This window comes from Corapipo altera, unplaced genomic scaffold, assembly GCF_003945725.1.
Source record: "Corapipo altera isolate COAL_440 unplaced genomic scaffold, ASM394572v1 202, whole genome shotgun sequence".
NCBI classification, from domain to species: domain Eukaryota; kingdom Metazoa; phylum Chordata; class Aves; order Passeriformes; family Pipridae; genus Corapipo; species Corapipo altera.
In genome coordinates, this window is record NW_020884980.1 from 808,754 (window position 1) to 828,500 (window position 19,747).

At 60.5% G+C, this 19,747-nt stretch overlaps 1 protein-coding gene across 1 annotated transcript in view; it reads right to left on the reverse strand.

Annotated features, from left to right (window-relative positions):
• Window positions 1–4,416, reverse strand: part of RNPEP (arginyl aminopeptidase) — an 8,014-nt gene extending 3,598 nt beyond the window's left edge. The window contains exons 1-6 of the mRNA XM_027665773.1: window positions 4,012–4,416; window positions 3,422–3,562; window positions 1,993–2,141; window positions 1,320–1,436; window positions 965–1,200; window positions 32–145 (exon numbers count right to left, since the gene is read on the reverse strand). Coding sequence (XP_027521574.1) covers window positions 32–145; window positions 965–1,200; window positions 1,320–1,436; window positions 1,993–2,141; window positions 3,422–3,562; window positions 4,012–4,413 — 1,159 coding nt within the window. The 5' untranslated portion in view covers window positions 4,414–4,416. The remainder of the gene's footprint in view (window positions 1–31; window positions 146–964; window positions 1,201–1,319; window positions 1,437–1,992; window positions 2,142–3,421; window positions 3,563–4,011) is intronic.
• Window positions 4,417–19,747: the final 15,331 nt, after the last annotated feature.

Below are 19,747 nucleotides of genomic sequence, written 5' to 3' on the forward strand. Positions count from 1 at the left end.
GGCTCAATCACCACACACCTGCCCCACACACCTGGCTCAATCACCACCCGCAGCTTGTTGAGTGGATGGTCCTCCCCTGTGGCATCCATGTGCTGGCGCAATAGGGCCCTTCCCGTGGCAGCCTCCAGGCAGGTGTAGGGCAAACCTGGGCAGAGACAAGCAGGAGGCGTTCAGGGACCCCGACCAGACCCCTGTGCACTGTGATCACAGTGGGTGCTGTGACAGGAGAGAAACAGGATCAGCGTATGAGCTGGGAGAGGAGGAAACCAATAAATACGGCATTGGGACAGCAGGGCTGCAGAGAAGCATGGGGCAAGCCAGCCCAGGTCACTGAGAGGTTTTTAGAGCCACTTAAATTCACCTGGATGCAGTAAATGGTGCTGGGACACTCGAGCTGCTGGACAGGACTGTGAGTCCAGGGGGGAGCTCGGGGGGCTGGTATCAGCTCCATGAGGGAGCTGAGGGAGGAAGAGGAAGGGGAGGCTGGGCAAGGACACAGTGTCCACATCCCTGGCAGGGGCTGAGAGGATCTGTCATCTCATAGTGAAGGCAATTCTGCTGCCACCAGAAATCATAAAATGGTTTGGGTTGGAAAGGACCTCAAAGCCCACCTCATTCCACCCCCTGCCATAGGCAGGGACACTTTCCACTAGACCAGGTGGCTCCAAGCCCCATCCAACCTGGCCTTGAACACTTCCAGAGATTGGGCAGCCAAGCTTCTCTCAGCAACCCATTCCAGTGCCTCACTACCCTCAGAGCCAAGAATTTCTTCCCAATATCTAATCTAAACCTACTCTTTTTCAATTTACAGAAACCTCCATGGCATTTGCAGCTGCTGCCCTTCCCCTCTTTCAAGATTCATCGGAGGGATGCCCTGAGCCCCGAGGGCAAAGACCCCAGACCCACACAGGTCTCAGCACCCGGGCAAGGGCTCAGCACCCCTCGGCCAGGCACGGCCACGCACCGTAGACCTCGGTGGAGATGCGCCTCTGGGCGTACATGGTGAAGCCCTCGTTCAGCCAGAACTCGCCCCACGAGGCGTTGGTGACCAGGTTGCCAAACCAGCTGTGGGAGATCTCGTGGATGATGACGTCCACCAGCGAGCGGTCCCCGGCAAGCAGGCAGGGCGTGACGAAGGTGAGGCAGGGGTTCTCCATCCCACCGAAGGGGAAGGAGGGTGGCATGAACAGGATGTCGTACCTGCCGGGGAAGGCTTGGCTCAGACCTCCCCCCTCCTCCTGAGGGCAGGGCTGGGGATGGAGGGACACTCCCTCCCCAACCCTGGGGAACCAGGTCCTTCAGGTACTTTCCAGCCATACCTGCCCCAAACATAAGGTCCAAAGAGTTTCTCTCCAACCACCAGGAACTCCTCAATCACCCCATCGTACTCCTTCCTGGCAGCCTCGATCAGGCAGGGCTCGGCCCAGACACAGCTCCTGGCCAAGCGTGGAGAAGAGGAAGTTTAACCATTAGGGGACTTTCACCCTGTTGCTTCATCAGACAGAAACTGCACAAGTTTATTCCACAGAAAAATATAAACCTGCTGATAAAGGCAGCGAAAGAGGCTGACAGTGCAAACTGCTGTGAATTTCTTTCCTTTTCTGAATGTCAAAGGGATTTCATATGGCTGCGGTGGCAGGTGAGAACTTGAAAAAGCACCGGCCCTGTGAGGAGATGAGGACCCTCCGTGCGTGGGGACCCACTGCTCTCATTTACATGTGGGATGAGATGAGCAGAGCCAGAGATACCCCCGAAGATGAGGGGACATGGCACCAAGGCTTCTCCTCACTCTCCAGAGTGAGAAGGACCCTCACCCTCAGACCCACAGTCTGGTGACACAGACAGAGACTGATCGGGTCATGCTCATGGCTGGTGTCCCTGCACTCCAGAGCCCCACGGAGCAGGGAGAAGCAGAAGTGTCTGCCATGGGAGCTCCACCATGCAGCTCCCACAGCCAGGGATAGCACTGGGGTCTCCTCTTGAGCCCCTTACCTTGGGCCAACGTCAGCAGACACAATGTCTCCGACAACCAGAGCGATCAGGTAGGAGGGGATCGGCTGGGACATCTTGAAGACAAAGGTATTATCCTTCTGATTCTCCCAGCTCGTGGCACTCATCACAGCCGTGAAGCCCTCGGGGACCTGGACACGTGGATAAAAACATCCACAAGATCCATAATGTACAGAGTGGGAGGTCAGGTAACCCAGTGGGGACACGTCTGATGGCAAAGGTGTCCCAGCACTGAAGGTGTCAGGTCCATGGGCACTGCAGCTTTTGCAGAGCAGAGCAGGAAGGCCCCGAGCTCCCACCCGGGATCCTGGCTACATCCCTGCAACAAGCATCACTCAGCTGAGTGCAACACCAGGACATCTGGAGCTGCCCCACAAGGTGCCAGGAGATAAGGAAACGCTGAAGTTGCAGGTGTGGAAGGGCAGAGGATGCAGATCCCAGAGCTGCAGGCTCCCCTCCCGGTTCTTGCACAACAACTCGTTTTTCCTGTTCCCAAGCCAGCACAGAACCCGTGGCCAATCCACTGGCCTGGGCTGAGCCCAGGGTAACTGATCCAGTGGCCCCCATCCCAAAAATGGGGTGAGCTACACAGTGAATAAAGTTTTTTTGGTACAGAGCATCACGCTGGGGCTCTGTGACAGCCCAGCCCCATGCTCAGCCTGTGGGGTGCAGGGGTTCTGCCAAAGTTTTAAGGAGAGAAATTAGAGCAAGAGGCAAAATAAATCAATTCCAGCATTGCCAGCTGATGCCACCCCATGCCATTGGCACTGGATTGGCATCACACAGCAGCTTCCCTGGCCCACAACAGGCCAGCACACCGGAGTGACCCAGTGCTGGTGTCACCACGTGCCCACCCACAGGCAAGGAGGGAACCTGGATTATTTAGTCCTGTCTTTGGGGACCAGCAGCTGCTCCTTCCATCCTGAAAGTTTGGCAGCCCCAGCACCACCACCAGGATCCAGCATAGCCCAGCATCACCGCCCTCCTCCAGCTGTGTCCCCCAACTTGGCTCGTCCCAGTCACGCTCCTGCTGCTACAAATGCCAGGAGTGGGAATCCCACCAGCCTTGGGCTGCTATGGGGCAAAATTAGGGGTTCTGTGATAATGAGAGAAATTTCTTAGGGAAATGCAGCAGTATGAGGAGAGCAGAGAGGTTAAACAGTGAGTTGATCCCAACAACTCAATGATATTTTGGCAGCAAGCATCGAGTATTTTGGTCAATTCCCAGTCACCACACACTGTGCAGCCCAGCAGTGCGGCTGGGGAGAGGCAGGAGTACCCCTGGGCTCTAAGGTCTCCCTGAAGCCTTCTTTTCTCCAGGCTGAACAGCTCCAGCCCTCCCAGCTTGTGTCCAGAGCAGAGGTGTTCCTGCCCTCAGAACAGCTGGGTCAGCTCCCAGGGCTCCCCTTACCTTCACGGTGGCTGAGTAGGTGAACTTGACCGAGGGGGTGTCGAAGCAGGGGAAGAAGGACCTGTTGAGGACGGCCTGGCCCTGCGTGTACATGTAGGGCTTCTGCTTCCCCGCTGTCTGCTCGGGGGCCAGCCAGCACACCTGGGTAGGGACAGAGACCCCACTGAGGGGCTGCTCCCTTCAGAGGGAGCTGGGAAGGGACTTCTCACCGGGGGGAGCTCTGCCCACCCCAGGCCTGGTGTCCCCTGGGTCCTCCTGCAGTTCCCCCGAGGTCTGGTGGCCCCCAGTCCACACCCGGTGTCCTCCCCCCACCCTGCACCCAGTGTCCCCTCCATCCCCCTGTCACTCCTTGGGCCCGGTGTCTCCTCCCCCCGGGGCCGGTGTCCCCCTGCTCACCCTGGACGCAGTGTAACCCGCTGTCCCACCCTCTCCTCGGGCCCAGTGTCCCCTCCATTCACTCTGGACTCAGTGTCCCCGCTGTCCCCCCTTCTCACCGGGCCCAGCGTCTCCCCCCTTCCCCCGGCCCTGTGTCCCCCCGGTGTCCCCCCCTTCCCCGGGGGCCCGGCATCCCGCGGTGTCCCCCCGCTCACCCCGGGCCCCTCGCCCGCCTCGTAGTCGATGAGGAGGGTGAGCAGCTGCCCGGCGCGGGGGGGCTGGGGCAGGGTGATGTGCAGGGCGCTGCCGTAGCTGGCGAAGGGCCGGCTCTCCACGGGTAGCGCCTGCCCGGCGGGGTCCCCGGGCCCCCCGGGGGGCGGCAGGAGCGCGGCGCGGCTCACGGACAGCGTGGGGTGCGCGTCCAGCCGCAGCTCCGCGCCCGCCCCGTCCCGCTCGCAGCGCAGCTCCAGCCGCGCGCGGCCCCGCACCCGCCCCGCGCCCGCGGCCGCGAAGGACACGCGCAGCTCCAGGTGCAGGTGCCGCAGCGACCACGGGCCCGCGCTGCTCGCAGAGGCCGCGTCCCGCACCGGGGCCACGGCCCGCACCGGGGCCGCCATCGCCGCGCCGGGAGGGCGGGACCCGCCCGCGGGCGGGACAGACCGGGCGGGGGCGGGGATGCGGGGAAGGGCGGGGATACAAGGATGGGGGGGCCTGTGGGGGGATCCATGGGTGCGGGATGGAGGGGAATCCATGGGGGGAATCCATGGGGGGAATCCATGGAAAATCCATGGCAGGGGGATCCGTGGCAGGGGGATGGAGGGGGATCCGTGGGGGGATCCATGGGTGGGGGATCTGTGGCAGGCAGATGTGGGGGGATCTCCGAGGGACCTATGGGGGATCCGGTGGGAATCTGGGAGGAGCAGGGAGTCCATGGGTTGGGCTGACCCAAGCTGGAATTCTTTGGGGCGAGGGATCTAGGAGGATCTATGGGGGGAGAACCATGGGGGATAGGGGGAGAGGATCCAGAGGCTGGAAATCCATGGGTCAAGGGAATTCATGGTGGGGCATCCCCGGATAGGAGGGTCCAAATGGGATCCATTAGAGGGTCCATACTGGGATCCATGGGGAGGGGCTGGGAGCGGGGGAACCCCTTGAGGTGTCCGTGGGGATACAGAGAGGGATCCACTGTGTGTGGGAGTGTGTCCAGAGGTCGGGGATCCATAGGGGATCCGTAGGTAATCTGTGGGGGATCCAGGAGTGGTCCGAGGGAGGGACCATGTCGAGATTCATGGGGAGGGGATCCAGGGCCAGCGGTCGCGTGGAGCGGAGGAATCAGGGAGGGCCATAAGGAGGGAACTATGGGGGGAAATTCGGGGGGAGTTATGGGTCTGGAGTCCACAAGAAATCCGCAGGGGTCCGTGGGGAAACCGGGGAGAGAGTCCATGATGGGGACAGTGTCAGGATCCATGGGGAGGGGATCGAAGGATAACCCTGTGGAGGAATTCATGGGGAGATACGGGTAGGATCGAGGAGCCAATGCCTCTGGGCGTCCATATAGGATCTACAGGGAATCCGGGAGAGGTGGTCCGCGGGGGATCCGGGGGTGGGTCTATGGGTTTCCCCGGCTCAGGCTCTGCCACCGGATCCAGGCGCCGCGTCTTGGCAGCCGAGCGGCATCAGGGCACCGGGGACAGGGCAGGGCCGCCCCGAGGGACCGAGCGGGGCAGGGGCGGCCCCGCACCCGCCTCTCTGGGCTGGGGGACCGGGGGTCAAGGGTCTGGGGACCGGGGGCCGGGGCAGACACCCCCGGGCGGCCGGAGCGGCGGGGCCGGGCTCGGGCCTGCGCGACTCCTCCCCCGCTCGCCCGGCCCGGCCCGCGCGGGTCCCCGGCCCCGCTGTCACTGCGCGACCGGCGGCGGCTCCGGGCGCTGCCCGCGGGGCCGCGGCGGGACGGGGCGAGCGAGCGGTGAGCGGGGCACCGGGACCGGGGCCGGGGAGGATGTGCTCCGGGGAGACACGGGGGACACCCCACTGGGCGTGGGGAGACACGGGGGACACCGCGCCGGGGACAGGGGGTGGTGGGGGCCGTCCTGTGTGGCCCTGGAAGGCACGAGGGACACCCCGGTGGAGACCGGCCTTGATAGGGAACACCTCGACGGGGACCGTCGATGACACTGGGGACATCCCGGTGGGGTCGGAGTGATGTGGGACGTACTGCTGGGACCGTCGTTCACAGAAGGGGCAACGGGTGGGGATTAGCGGTGGTGGGGACCGCCCCGTCGGGGACCGGGGTGACAAGGGGAGCGCACAGCTGCGGGCAGCAGATGATGGGAAACAACCCGCTGGGGACCGAGGAGATGTGGTCGTGCTGCGGGGACGAGTAGTGACTTGGGGGACGTGCTTACAGGGACCGAGAGGGGACAGGCAGCTGCTGTAGGAGCTGGCACTACCTGGAACTAGTGGCAGCCCCCTATGTCCCCTCTCCTGCGCCCCCCAATGTTCCCGCCTCTCCGCGGGGGTCCTGTTTCAGCAGTGAGAGCTGCAGCGTGTCTAGGCTGGCAAATTCTTGTGTCCCGGTGTGCCCCGGACACCCTCAATCCCCATTCCCGGCAGAGGGGGGCTGCAGGAAAACATCGCAGTGCCAAAAGCAGGCGTGTCCCCTGTCCAGCCCCCGGGGAGCACAGAATGACCAAAAGAGGGTGACAGGGAAACTGAGGCACAGATACTGCTGAAACGGGTGATGGGGGAAACCATGAGGCTGTCAGAAAAGCATGTTGTGCTGCCCCACATCTTCTCTCCTCAGGCAGAGCAGGTCAGCGCCGGCAGATCCCGGTCTCTGCCCTCCCTTTTCGACAGGGGAAGGTGCTGCCGGGCTGTAGGCACCCATGGGTGCTTCCCATGGGTATCCTCCACCACCCCAGGTGGAGCACCACTGTACCACCTGGGGTGATGGAGCATCCCCAGGCTCCTTGGAGCCGGGAATGTTGCAGCCAGACTGGGATGGCACAGGACAGAGGGAAAACTTTGAGCTGACTTCATCCCGGACCGTGTCCCCATGGGACATGGAGGTGCCATCACCCCGCGGCAGGGAAGCGGTAAAGACTCAGCGCGTGTGTGTGCCGGCGCGACTCTTTTCCTGGATTTCACCTAGGAAAAAAACAACTGGGAGGAGAGCCAGGGAGCCTGGGTGTGCCGGGATGCCGGGCCCGCAGCCGGCTCTGCCGGATACCCCCTGCTGCCCAGAGCGGGCAAGCACGTACCCCAACGCAGGCAGGGGTTGCCCGTGGGTTTTTGGGGTGCTGCCCGCGCTTCCCAAGGCTTTGCCGTAGCGGCTTGTGCCGTCATCCCTGTGCCAGAGAGTGTCCGTGTACTCCCGGGGGGTCCCAGGGATGGGGGAGCCCCCTGCGCCCCCCCAGCAGGGTGTGTTGGTGTCTGTGTGGTTGGAAGGAGGGGTTGGACCCCGCCACTTTCACAGCCGGGGAAGCTGAGTCAGGAAATCCCGGCTGCCCCGGCCGGATCCTGGCTGAGTCATTTCACTGAGTAAGTGCCCGTGCCGGGGGGTGCAGGGCTCCTGCGCCTCTCTGGGGGGCAGGGGCTGCCCTCCCATGCCCCGGCCGTGCCCATGGCCCTGTCCTCAGGCACTCTTCGCTCTGCCAGCCCCGAGCCTCAGTTTCTCCACAACATTTTCCTGGGACTGGACGACACGGAAGGCTCCTGGGATATGGATACAGGCTGGATCCAGCCCTGCCCCACATTCCAGCACAGGGAGCCAGCTCTGAGGGGTCAGAACGGGTCTAGAGAGGGGAGACAGAGTGGGATGGGGAATGTGGGGCTGGATGAGATCTGGCACTCACTGGGAAAAGAATGGTGACCTCAAGGCGGAATTTGGGATCCTCCTGTTAAAGGGAGTCTCCAGTCTTGGTGTGTGGGGAGGGGGTGGTGTCAAGGAGAAGAATGGGGGTGGTAATGGGATGGGGATGTTAACTGGGTTGGGAACTAAGATGAGAACGGGGATAGGGATGGGGATAAGGAAGGGATGGGGATGAGACGGGATGGGTTAGGGATGAGATGAGGATAGGAATAGGAATGGGGATACAGAAAGGATGGGATGAGACGGGGTCGAGGGCAAGAATAGGATGGGGACAGGGATGAGGCTGAAGGGGTTGGAGCAGAGCTTGGGGTGCATGTGGGGACGTGGAGGGGGATCAGGCTGGTCCTGCTGGCAGCAGGATATAAATAACCTGCCGGGACACGAGGTTTTTTCCTGCCGCCTCCCCCACGCTGCAGCCCCACGGACAGGAAAAAGGTGTTTCCGGCTGTGGATGGGAGCGGGGCCCCGGGCTTGGAGCGGGATGTGGGGCCTGGGCCGCGGGCATGGGGATCAGGTGACCCTTCCCGGTCTGGTGCTTGGGGTGCAACCACTGAGCCTGGGGCGGGTGGGAGCCCTGACCGCAGTGGGGCCACCGCAGCCCCCGGGGTCCTGGCAGAGCTGGTAGTGGGAACCCCTGGCACAGGCTGGAGCTGATGTGGGGACAGGACATGGTGTCACCGGGCTGGAGCACCCCGTCCTGTCCCCAGTGCCTCCAGGCTGGGGCACCCACCAGGCCGGAACCCAGAGGACGTGTTCCTGCTTCCTGGCTGGAGTGGGATCTGTGTGGAGCTGGGGGAGCTGGAGCAGGAGCTGTGGGAGGATGGTGCCTCCCTGTGCCCATGGCCCTGGCAGAGCCACTTCTACTCCCTGATCCAGAGGGATGTTCCCTCCTCTGCACACGTTCCCTGGGGAGGTTTGACAAGCTCCAGCACCAGCAAAGTGCCAGGGGGACTTCAGCCTGTGGTGGGGACACCAGTATGGGATGGAAGTCCTCCGTTCCCACCATGTGACCCCCCTCTGCTCTGCTGCTGGCAAATGGGTGACAGTCTCCCATCACCTGTCTGGGGTCCTTTTGGTGGCAGCCGGGGACAGCACACTCCATCCTCCCACAGCCCTTTGTACCCTCTGCGGGGGAAAAACAGCAGTGACAGGGATGGGGCAGCTGGGACAGCGTTGGCTCTGCCCACTGCCCTGTGTGCCCCCAGGGAAAGCCTGTTTCAGCTAGACAGGATCAGTCCCCAAGCTCTAACTAAGCTCAGAGGAGTGCCAGCTCCAGGAACACACTTTTGGGAGCCAGGACCTGTCAGGGCAGTCAGTGGTACAGGTGGTGACAAGGCTCGTGGCAGCACATGGGGAAACTGAGGCATGGGCTGCAGGCAGGTGACACATTGCCAGCACCTGTGGGAAACCCTCAAATGCTTCCAGGTGACACATCAGTCACCAACCTGTCCCAGCAGGCTCTGGTGCATTTGCCAGCACAGTTGGAGCCCTGCTCATTAGCAAGTGACCTCTAATGAGCTTTGTCAGGTTGTGCTGTGGGGTCTGGACGTTGGGCACTGCTGTGGATTGACTGCCTGGATTGATGAATGCTAGGGGGGAGAGGGGCTGGAGGAGCCCCTGGCACTCAGCACACATCACTACCATCATGGGAAGGGACAATAATTGGGGAAAGTAGGATTTTCATTAACTGGAGGGGGGGAGGTCCTGGCTGAGCAGCTCAGGGGGGGTCACAGCTCTGCTCTGTCCCAGGGAATCAGTGGGGATGTGGGGGGGCAGGAGCTGGGGGTGAAGTTGTCTCTGGCTGTGGATTTTGGTCCCCCCGCTCTATTCTGAGCTTGTCTGGTCAATGCCCCATAAATGGGGGTGGGGATGGGATGGGGATGATAACTGAACTACCTGTGGTATTGTCCCTGGTCCCAGGACCCTTATGAGAGGCTCTGGGTCACCACATCTCAGTACTGGGTTCCCATGAGTTTCACTGCAGGGTCACATCCTGAAAGTTCTCTTCTGCCAAGGCTCAGCAGTAGGTCCTGGTGCCACCTTGGCTCCTGCCCTGCTGCCACCCATCGTGGGGATGAAGCCAGGAGCTCAGGGCCTGCCCTGCAGGCAATGGGTTGGGATGCCCCAAGGCATCGCATGGGGAGGGAACAGGTGGGGACAAACACCCATGCCCGGGGCTGGCTGGGGCAGTGAGACTGGTGTCCTGGCATCCTCTCCCCACTGGGATGGGGGAATTAGGCTCCAAAGGTCTTGGCTGTGCTGTGGGGAGTGTGTTTGGGGTGGGAGCCAGTGCTCAAGCTACTGCCTCCCAGTAGTTGCCTGCATTCCCTGGATTCCCCTGCTCTCACGGAGGAGTGGAGGTGGAAGCTGGGGGAGCTGGGTTTGTGCTCGTTCCCCCATCCTCATCCTCGGCTCCCACTCGAGGCCTGTGCGGATGTGACTGGGCGGCGTCACCTCCAGCAGCGGAAACTCCCCCTGAGCGGGGCCAGGCCATAAGTCACATCTTCTCCTCCACCTCTTCCCTCTCCCCTCCCCCTCACCCCACTGCTCTGTGCCCCCTCCTCGCTCCCTGCTGGGGTGTCCATCCCAGGAGATGTTCACTGTAGGGTGGGTGAGGGAAGGCAGGAGCGCTGCCATCCTCACACAGGCTGCTCGCTGCAGGCAGGAGGGATGCTCAAGGGATAATTGAGGGATACTGAAGGGATGCTTGTGCTCCCCTCTGGGAAAGCCAGGCATCCTCTGGGTGTGATGACCCCATGGTGGCTCCATCAACTGCATCCCATGGAGGTGGGAGGTTTAATTTTGGGTGGAAGAGGTTGGGGGTTGGTGGGGGATACTGAGGCTGGGGGCCCACCTCTTCCAGGCACATGGATTAAGTGACAGTGGGGACATTGGCATCAGGAACACAATCTTGAGGTTGTTCTGATAAACCCTGGGAATGTGAATCCCTCTGGAGTGGGGGCTGTCGCAACCCCCTGCCCCCTCCTCCAGACCCAGCAGGGAGGTGTTTGCCAGCAATGACTGCGGATTTACAGCTCACTGGAAAATCCACTCATCCCATTAAGGGCTCCTAATGGATTTTGCTTTCCATTGTAAATTCCTGGTTGTCCCCTCTGGGTGCCAGTGGGTGTCTGGGGCTCTTGGGGCAAACCCCCTGGGAAGGGTCCTGGCTGCAAGAGCAGTGGATTCGCTTTATTATACGAGGGATTAGGGGAGACTCATCTGGCTTGGCCAGGTAAGACCAGACAGGGAATTTTAACTCTTGGTGGGAATGGTCTGTGATGGGAATGGTCTTTGCTGCAGGGAGGAGATTGGGGGGTTCAGCTGAGAATTGGATCCATGAGTTGACTTTCACTCAGTCCATCACCTGAAGTAGATTCAGCATCTAAAATTGCCCCAATTTGGAGCTCAGTGATGGCACATCTCTCGGGTTAAAGCTCCCACTTTTGGACCATGTTGCTATGTTCCCAGTGTTATTCACCCCATACTTCCAACAGCGTTTTTAAATCCTTTACCTGCTTTGGGGGGAAAAATACCTTTTTTGTGCCTGCTCTGCCTGTTGTGGGCTGTGAGAGCTGGGCACTGAAAGGAGCAGACAGGCAGTGAGGATCTTGCCTGGGAGCACAGGGGGTGCCGGAGATGCACTGCCTGTGCTGGGATGGGGGGCAAGCCCAGCTGCCCCCTGACCATCCCAGTGCACACATACGCGTGTGAAGGCGGCAGCATCTGCTGAGTTAATGTGTTTCACAGCCCCGCCATGCAGCTGCCTCTCCCCACTGCCTCGGCAGCCAAGCCAAAATCCATCAGGGGCTTCCAGGTTTCACGGGTCGAGGACCGGGGGGGCCGTTTCCGTGCAGCGGCGGCGAATGCAGACACTGCGACATCTGCTCTTGCTCAAAATTCTCAGGAGCAAAGGGCAGGTCTGTGATGCTGCAGGAACACGGGGCTAAATAAATGATGCAACCAGCTCCACGGAGTTTTTGGCCCAGAAAAGGGTTCAGCCGAATGTCACCAGAGCTGCAGGACGGCTCCTGGCCCAGGGCTTTATCTGGCACTGGGGGATCCCTGACCCCTGAGGTTCAGGGAAGAGTTTGGGGAGGTTTTGAAGCCCTCAGGACATGCAATAGGAGATGTTGCATTCTGACCACGGTGCTGGATGTTGAAGGGATCCTGGGCTCTGCAATGCCCGGTGATGGTCCGTGTGCCAGTCGTGGGGCTGCCAACCACTCCAAAGCCCTTCTTAGGGAGACTGGGGAGTCCGAGGAGTGTGGGAGATCGCCAGGAACAACCCAAACCCTTCCAGGCAGCCCTTCACTGCAGGGGCACCTGGAGAGGGTTCAGCAGAGTGTCACCTCACGGAAGGACAACCTTGGTCCCTGTGGGTGCTGGGGACACCGGGACATGACAGGCAGCGCTGCTGGAGGACAGATGGCACCAGGCACTGGACAGATGGCTCCGTCCCAGACAGGCAGTCGAGGGGTCGGGGGGCCTGGGCCCTGGGCTGGTCCCCGGGGACTCGCTCCGCTGGCCCCGGGCTGGCGGCGGTGGCCCGAGGGGAACAGGCACCATCGGCCATGGGCGGTGCTGCCAGTGCCGGACCAGGGGACACCGGGATGGCGAGGGGACGGACACGGGCTCCAGGGGGTGACACCGGTTCCGGAGGGGGATGCACCGGCTGGGGGAGGCGGCACCGGGCCGAGGGGGAGACACCGGTCCCGGGGGTGGTACCTGGCGGAGGGAAGGGTGACACCGGCCTCGGGGACGCGACACCGATTAGGGATGCAGTACCGGGCGGGGTGGAGGTGACACCGGTGGGGGCCGGGGGTGACACCGGCCGGGGGGCGGTACCGGGGGGGCGGTGTCCAGGCGGAGCTGTCCAGCACCCGCGCCTCCTGAACGTCCCTAGCGCCGGGGACCGGGGTGTCCCCCATGGCCCTCCGCTCCAGCCTCTGCCGGGCAGCCCAAATATCCGTCCCGGGGGGTACTTCCCGGCGGGGAGAACACCCCTGCCCCGGTGCCCAGTTGCTCCGGCTCAGGGCGTGTCGGACCCGCCGGCAGGAACCGCCTCAGGGAGAGACCCGCGGGGGGGACACGGGGAACCATGGGGCAGTGGGCATTGTGTGGCCCAAGCCACTGGGACCCGGGATATCCCCGGGGAGAAGCCTACGATGTCGAGGACCCTTGCACAGCCCCTGCCACAGTCCCTCCCACAGATTCTCACGCAGTCCCTTGCACAGGTCCCGGGGTCTGTCCCAGTCCCAGAGCATCCAGCCTCATCCCACAGAGGGATTTGTGCCGGGCACAGCCCAGCCCAGAGCTCGGTCTCCAGGCCGTACCCGGGGGTCGGTGGCAGCGGCTGCTACAGCAGATCCAGCTCCGAGCTCAGCTTTGCTCAGAGTAGGTTCTATTGAAGTGGGTTAAGTGGCTAATGGGATTGCTGTGGAGGGGCTAAATCAGGGATTAGTGCTATGGCTACGAGCTGGGCATCCCTGGAAGTGTTCAAAAAAATGTGTGGATCTGGCACTTGAGGATATGGTTTTGTGGTGGACATGGCAGTGCTGGGTTAGCAGTTGGACTTGATGATCTTGGAGGACTTTTCCAACCTGAACGATTCTGTGATTTTTTTAATGATCTCTGCTCAGACAACAGCTGGTTTCTGTCCTTCAGCTCCTCCCAGGACACAGCCCATCTCCCAGCAGCTCCCAGAGCCCTCAGCATCGTGCTGAGGGGAACAGCCAACCAGGACAGGAAGAGCTGGGCCTGCCCAGCCTCCCCTCCCTCCCAGCTGCCCATCCACTGACTGCACCCAGGAGAACCACCTGCCTGCACCCAGCCTGGCGAGGGCACCCTCTACCCTGGCATTGCCCTCTGGAGGGGCAGGGAGAGAGGAGCAGTGAGACCTCCCTGAGGAAGGACCCAGCCTGGTTCCCTGGCGATGTGGATGGTGGCAATGTCCCAGGCAGTGACACTGGTGGTGGGCAGGCCAACTCCTGGCCAGGGCACAGGGGCTGGAGGGCTGGGGCTGGTGGCTGAATCGGTAGTTTGTTCTCCTCTGAAGGCCCCTTTCTGCCCTGACTCCCTTTGTTTCTCTTAGGAAAGTTTTATGTCTCTTGTGTCACAAGGAGCCTTTTCTTTGTCACCCTCCCCGAGCGTGCCAGGGAGGAGGCTGTGCTGGAGCACTGCCATCCCTGACGGCAGCTCGAAGCCGGATCCTGCACAGGGCTGTGAGGTGCAGGGAGCAGCTTTTGGGAGTAGCTGTGTCACAGCACCAGGACTCTTGGTGGGGCTCATCTCCTCAGGCCACTCACAGCCTGGGGTTCACCCCTCCACCCACACCCTTAAAAACGTAGGATGCTTTGCAGTCCCTGAGCATCTCCCCAGCGACACCCAACATGTCCAGGTCTGCTGCAGCCCCTGGCGTTCCTGTGCTGCCAGTCCCAAGGGTGTCTCAAGGATGGTTCCCAATTTACAGAGCTGCTCTTCAGCCCAGGACACCCAGGGAAGGATCCATCCTCCTTTACTGCTATTTCTTAGCCTGGTTTCAGCTCCTTCACCCCTTGCAGAGGCCATGTCAGAGTGGGGAAACTGAGGCATGGAGTGGCAGCAATTTGTCAGCAGAGGCTGAGGGGTTGAACACCTTTTCCATCACTCAGTGTCCATGCTCAGACCCCTTCCACAGTTACCCTGGGGCATGGAGCAGCATTTCATCCCTGACAGGGATCTCAGCTGTGAGGGAGAAGAGAGAAGAGAATTTTATCTGGTTTATAAAAGTAATCCCCAAAATACAGAGTAAAACCCTTCCAGAGCTATTAATTGTTCTCTTGGGACCATGGGAGAGACAGAGATTGGCTCCTTCCAAGGCATTGTGGGGGATCTGGGGGCCTCAGCTCTTTGGTGTAGCCCCCGCAGTGTTTTAGACTGTTCCCAGCTTGGCTCAGGTGATGGATGGCTCCAAAATGGATCTGCTTCAGTGCTGGGGATGCTCCAGTGACCCCTCTGGGTCATGGAAATGGGGACATGAAATGAGACCAGGCTCCAGGTCCCTGTTCATTTCTGGCTGCTAAAATCGCACGTGTGAGATGGATTTGGACATGGGGCCGAGGAAGCAGCTTAAGCTCCAGGCACAACAGATGCCTCTTTGAGGAAGATGCCTTCAGGGATGTGCTGGCTTGTGTTTGTCCTGGGATGAAGGACACAGCTTGTCCAAGGGCTGTGTCATTTCCCTTCAATGTGAACACCCGCATCTCTGTGAATGGCATCATCTGAAGGGATCAGAAACAACCTTGCCTCTGGGATTAAAGGTCTTTAACTCAGGGAAAACTTAAGTTCCACCTCGAGACCTGAGCTCTGGAGACAGATGGGATGAGCATCCTCCCCTTGCCTGGGAGGTGAACACCTCTGGCTGCCCAGGAGGCTCAGCCCTGGCACTCACTCAGGGGTCTGCTGCCCACAGCACTGCTGCAGCTGCTCCAAAATATCCTCTGGTGCTAAAATACCTCATGTGCACCTGCTGCTTTCCACTACCATGGGACCCAACGATCCCAAGCCGGTACCTGGGGAAGTGACGGGGCCAAAAACTCACCCAGCAGGTGAAAGTCCCCAAATTAAAGCATCAGGTGCAAGTTCCTGGTTCTCATGTTACCTGGAGGGTGAGCAGCAGCTGGTTCCCGAGAGCTGTTCCTGGGTTGCATTGAAGGAGAAAGTTGTTTCCCTTTTGAGCTAATTGCAAAGGAGCTGCTGGGTGTAACTGGGTCAAGCCATGACCTGCTTTAGCTGGGCAGAGAGGTGGCAGGATGCCAGCATGACACAGCATGATGGGGGGCTCGCCTGCTCCCCTGCCATGGTGACACATGGGGCACACACCAGGGGCACTCAGTTCTGGGGGCAGAGCTTGAATGGGGTAAAATCACTCTGGAGGGAAAGGAAGAATTATTTGGGAAGAAGAATGGGCTGAATCTTGCCCAGGAATGGGTTTAGTCTGTGCTGGTTGTGGATGGATGAGCAGGGGGCAGTGGCTCCTCCTGGGGCTGCTGGCAGAAATAGGGACTTGGTGGGAGTCACTTTAATTTATCCCTTTGGTGGCATCCCTGGGTGTGGGACCCCAGTCCCAGGGTCCAGCTGGGGACACAGTGTGGGGAAGTGGGACTGCATCCACATTTCCCCTCAGCCATCCCCCAGGAAGCCCCTGGCATCTCCAGAGCAGGGTGAAGCCCGAGGAGGGCTCAACCATGCTCAGCTGGAGGCAGCGGAGCGATGGGTGCCCTCAGAGATACCCAAGGTGTGTGTGGTGGGGAAAGGACTGCTCCAAGCCTGGTTCCCAGCAGGAACTGGCATCTCCTGAGAAACCTCAATCCTGAGAGCACAAGAGGAGGATTGATTTTCTTGTGGCCAGTGTGGCAGCTTTGGCTTCTTCTGCAGGTCGTGGCATCACTGGTGGGCTCTGAGGGGAGAAATGGAAAGTTGTGTTCACAAGAGAGAAATTCAAAGTGGAAAAAAAAAAATCTGCAAAATCTGGTTACAGCCCTGATGCCACGTGCCCAGGGCAGGGCAGGAGGGGTGCTGCACGCTGGTGGTGCTCAGTGGGTGCCAGGGAAAGTAAGGTTGTAGCATGAAACTAGATGAAGTTTTTTTCATTCTGAGTTGGTTAAGGAGGATCTTGGGACTGGTTTTATGGAGTCAGGGCAGATGATCTCCCACTGTGTTAGGAGAAAACGCACCAGCAGCAGCCCCTGGGGCGGGAGATATTTGTGTGAGGGACCTTGGGGTGAAATGGGTGAGCTGGGACTGATGGTTTCACCACTCATGTCCATAAGACTGGAGCTTCGCTGGCTCTTCACCCCATCCTGGGCATCCTCTTGTCTGTGAGGAGGAAGGTCCTCTTATCCCTAGAAGTGTTCAAGGCCAGGTTGGACAGGGTTTGAAGCAACCTGCTCTAGTGGAAGGTGTCCCTGCCCATGGCAGGGGGTTGGAATGAGATGCTTTGTAAGGTCCCTTCCAACCCAAACCATTCCATGGTTCTATGAAGGTCAACCCTGTTTGTGTTGCACGAGGTATTTTGCTCAAGGCTTCAAACTGCTCTGCCCCCAGGCACTGCACTCCTGGGGTACAGGGCTGCCTTAAAGAGAGGGGAAAAAAGTGCAGAATTGGGGTTTGTAAGCATGGATTGTGGGACACAGACCAGGAACAGGCTGAGGGGTGGAGGGAAGCTAGTTGCTGCTGATATTCACAACTGGATTGGGAGCACTGTGCCCCTGGGAATGAGCTGGTCTTCATCTGGGTGCTGAGCTCAGGCCACTGCACTCCCAGGAGTGACCTTTGGCAAAGGGAAAGGCCGACCTGGCTCCTGCTGCCCACCTTGCAGTACCCTTGGGTGTGGGTTGGTGCCAGCACAGGGCCCCACACTGGGGACTGTGGTTGCCCCCCCAGCTGGATACAGATCTATGTGCCCCCATGGGAGTGGCAAAGCCCCCATGCCTGCCTCCATCCCACACCTTGCAGTGACTCAAGGATGGATCTGTCCCAGAGACCCCCAGGAGCCTGTCCCAGTGCTGCCTCCACCCACCGGTGCCGTGGCCCGGGGCCATGACCACGGTGAGCAGAGGCAGAGACAGCTCAGTTGGCATATGGGGAGAGAGAAAAAGCTCCTGGGTGTTTCAAAAGCTTCAGTGAGGGTAAGCCTGGGGTATCAGTTCCCTCTGTCCCTTAATCAAAACTGCCTTGGAAAGACCTCTGTAGCTCCTGGCTGGTGCTGGAGTCAGCGCTGTGATTCCTTGATCTCATCCGCTGCATCAGCCCTTCTCCCCGTGACCCATGGCTCCCTGATCAAGTGATTCAGCTCATGTGGGTCTGGAGAAAGGGAATTTGAGTGTGTTCATCCCAGCACTGCCTGCAGCAGGGACGTGGCCACTCCTGCTGGGGGGAGAATGTGGGGCATGGTTTGGTCCTTTCAGACCCCCAAAAGCCTGGGGAGAGCAGGGCTCAGGGCACCTTGCGGTGGGGAAGAGGCTAAACAGGGTGGTTTGGGACATTTTTGGACCCCTCCGCTGGGAGATGCAACGGGTGCAGGGCTGAGGCTGGGTGCTGTTCCCATCAGGGTGCCCCTGCACCTCACAACTTACCAAGAAACCTTTCCAGCTCTGGAGAAGCCCCATCTCAGCCAGGTGGTTTGGCAGAGTGGGTGTGTGTGTAGGTGTATCTGGGCAGCTGCATTCTCCAGTCTGCCAGGAACAGCCTTGGTGGGCTCTGGTACAGCCCCGAACGCACTCGCTGGACCCTCCTGTGCTCACTGCACTCACCCAACACTAAAGCAGCTTGGGGCAGAGCAACCCCCACCATGGGTGGCCAACCTGGAGTGCATGGTCCTCCCTAGAATGGCCAGGAACCCCAAAAAACATCTGCTCCACTCCCCAGAGGTTTTCCTTCAAGGACGCTGAACAAAACCATGTTAGAGCAACATGCAAAATGTGTGTCCCAGCAGATTTGTGGCACCTGGTGCCTGTGGGGCCACAGCTCCCTGTCTTTTCTAGAGATCACTCCATCCCCTGAAGAAAACCTTTTTCTTTGAGTTTTGAGGCTTTTCCTGAAGAGCTGAAGGTGGGAGGTGGTTGGAGACAGAGCTTTGCTCCATGGCTGATTTCCTGGCTGAGCTCTGCTCTGCCTGCCCAGGCAAACCCTGTGAGAGTGATGAGCTCCTCCACTCACTGTGACCATGCCAACATCCCTGTCACCAGTGTTGGCAAAGATGGCTCTGCCTGACCCTGGATGCTTTGGATGGGATGAGGGGGTTGCTGGGACCCCATTCTCATCACATGGAGCGAGACGCCAAGGCAAGGGGACACAGAGCACTGTCCAAAGGGTGGTGCCAGGAAGGGTCACCAAGGGGCAAGATGAGAGTGGGAGCATGGAGAGATGGGGCAGGTGGCACTGTGTGGGGGGATGTTGGGGAGGTGGAGGGCACTCCAGTGTGGGGGTGGGACACAGACACCAGTAGATGGGGTCACAGAGCTGGTCCTCTGCCACTACAAGGTGCCACAGGAGATGGTCTCAGGTGACAACAAGTTGGTCTTCAGTGGCAAGGAGACAGTCTTGGATGACCAGGAGGTGGTCCTAGGTGGCCAGGAGGTGGCCTCAGATGTCTGGGAGATGGGCTTGGGTGGCCAGGGGACAGTCTTGTTTGACCAAGAGGTGGTTTGGGGGACCAGGAGAAGGTTTTGAGTGGCCAAGAGGGGCCCGTCCTGCCTTCCTGCCTGTGGTGCAGCTTGACCTGGTGAGGGTCTGTGGCCATACGTCGTTACTGAAGAGACCTGCCACAGGGACCTGGGGATGTAGGGATGGGCTGCATAGCCTCCCTCAGGGAGGACATCACGTATGCCCTGGCCCTGTTGGAGGACATTATGTGTGTCCTCACCCTGGAGGTTGGGATGCAGTGTGCTTCTCCTGGGGTGGGGACAGGGAGCACCCACAGCCAGTGCGGACCATGACCAGGGTCTGGTGTGGCCCCCCATGCTGTGCTGGACAGTGACCAACCCTCCTCTCCCTCCACAGCCTTGCCAGCAGCTGCCTCGTCAGGACCAACAGGATGGCCAACGTCAACTCCAGTGGCCGCAGCCACTACCCCTCTGCCATCCCAGTGCCCCGTGCCATAACCCATGGCAAGCTGCACACAGCAGCCCCCCCGAGCACCCCAGGGTCCCCTGTCCCCCACAGGGCTCTGTCCCCCTGGCCAGGGACGGTGCCAGCCCCCAAGACCCTCAAGCCCAAAGGCACTGGCAGAGCTGCCAGCCGTGAGCCAGCCAAGGGCAGGGAGGGAAGCCCCAGTGTCCCCCTTCGTGGCAGGCAGAAAGCCCTGGCGAGCCCCCTGGTGTCCCCTGGGAAGCGTCCAGAGGCAGTGGGCAGCGGGAGGAGAGGGGCAGGTAGGGTGGGGGAGCCCACGGAGCTGCCCAAAGCTCCATCAGCACAGGGCAGGGCTGGGGGACGGCCAGAGGGGTCCTCTGGGAAGGGCAGTGGAGCGGCCCTGGCAGGGACAGGGGATGAGTCCCATGGTGGCTCACAGGGGAGGGGCCCTGTATTTGGGTCAGGGG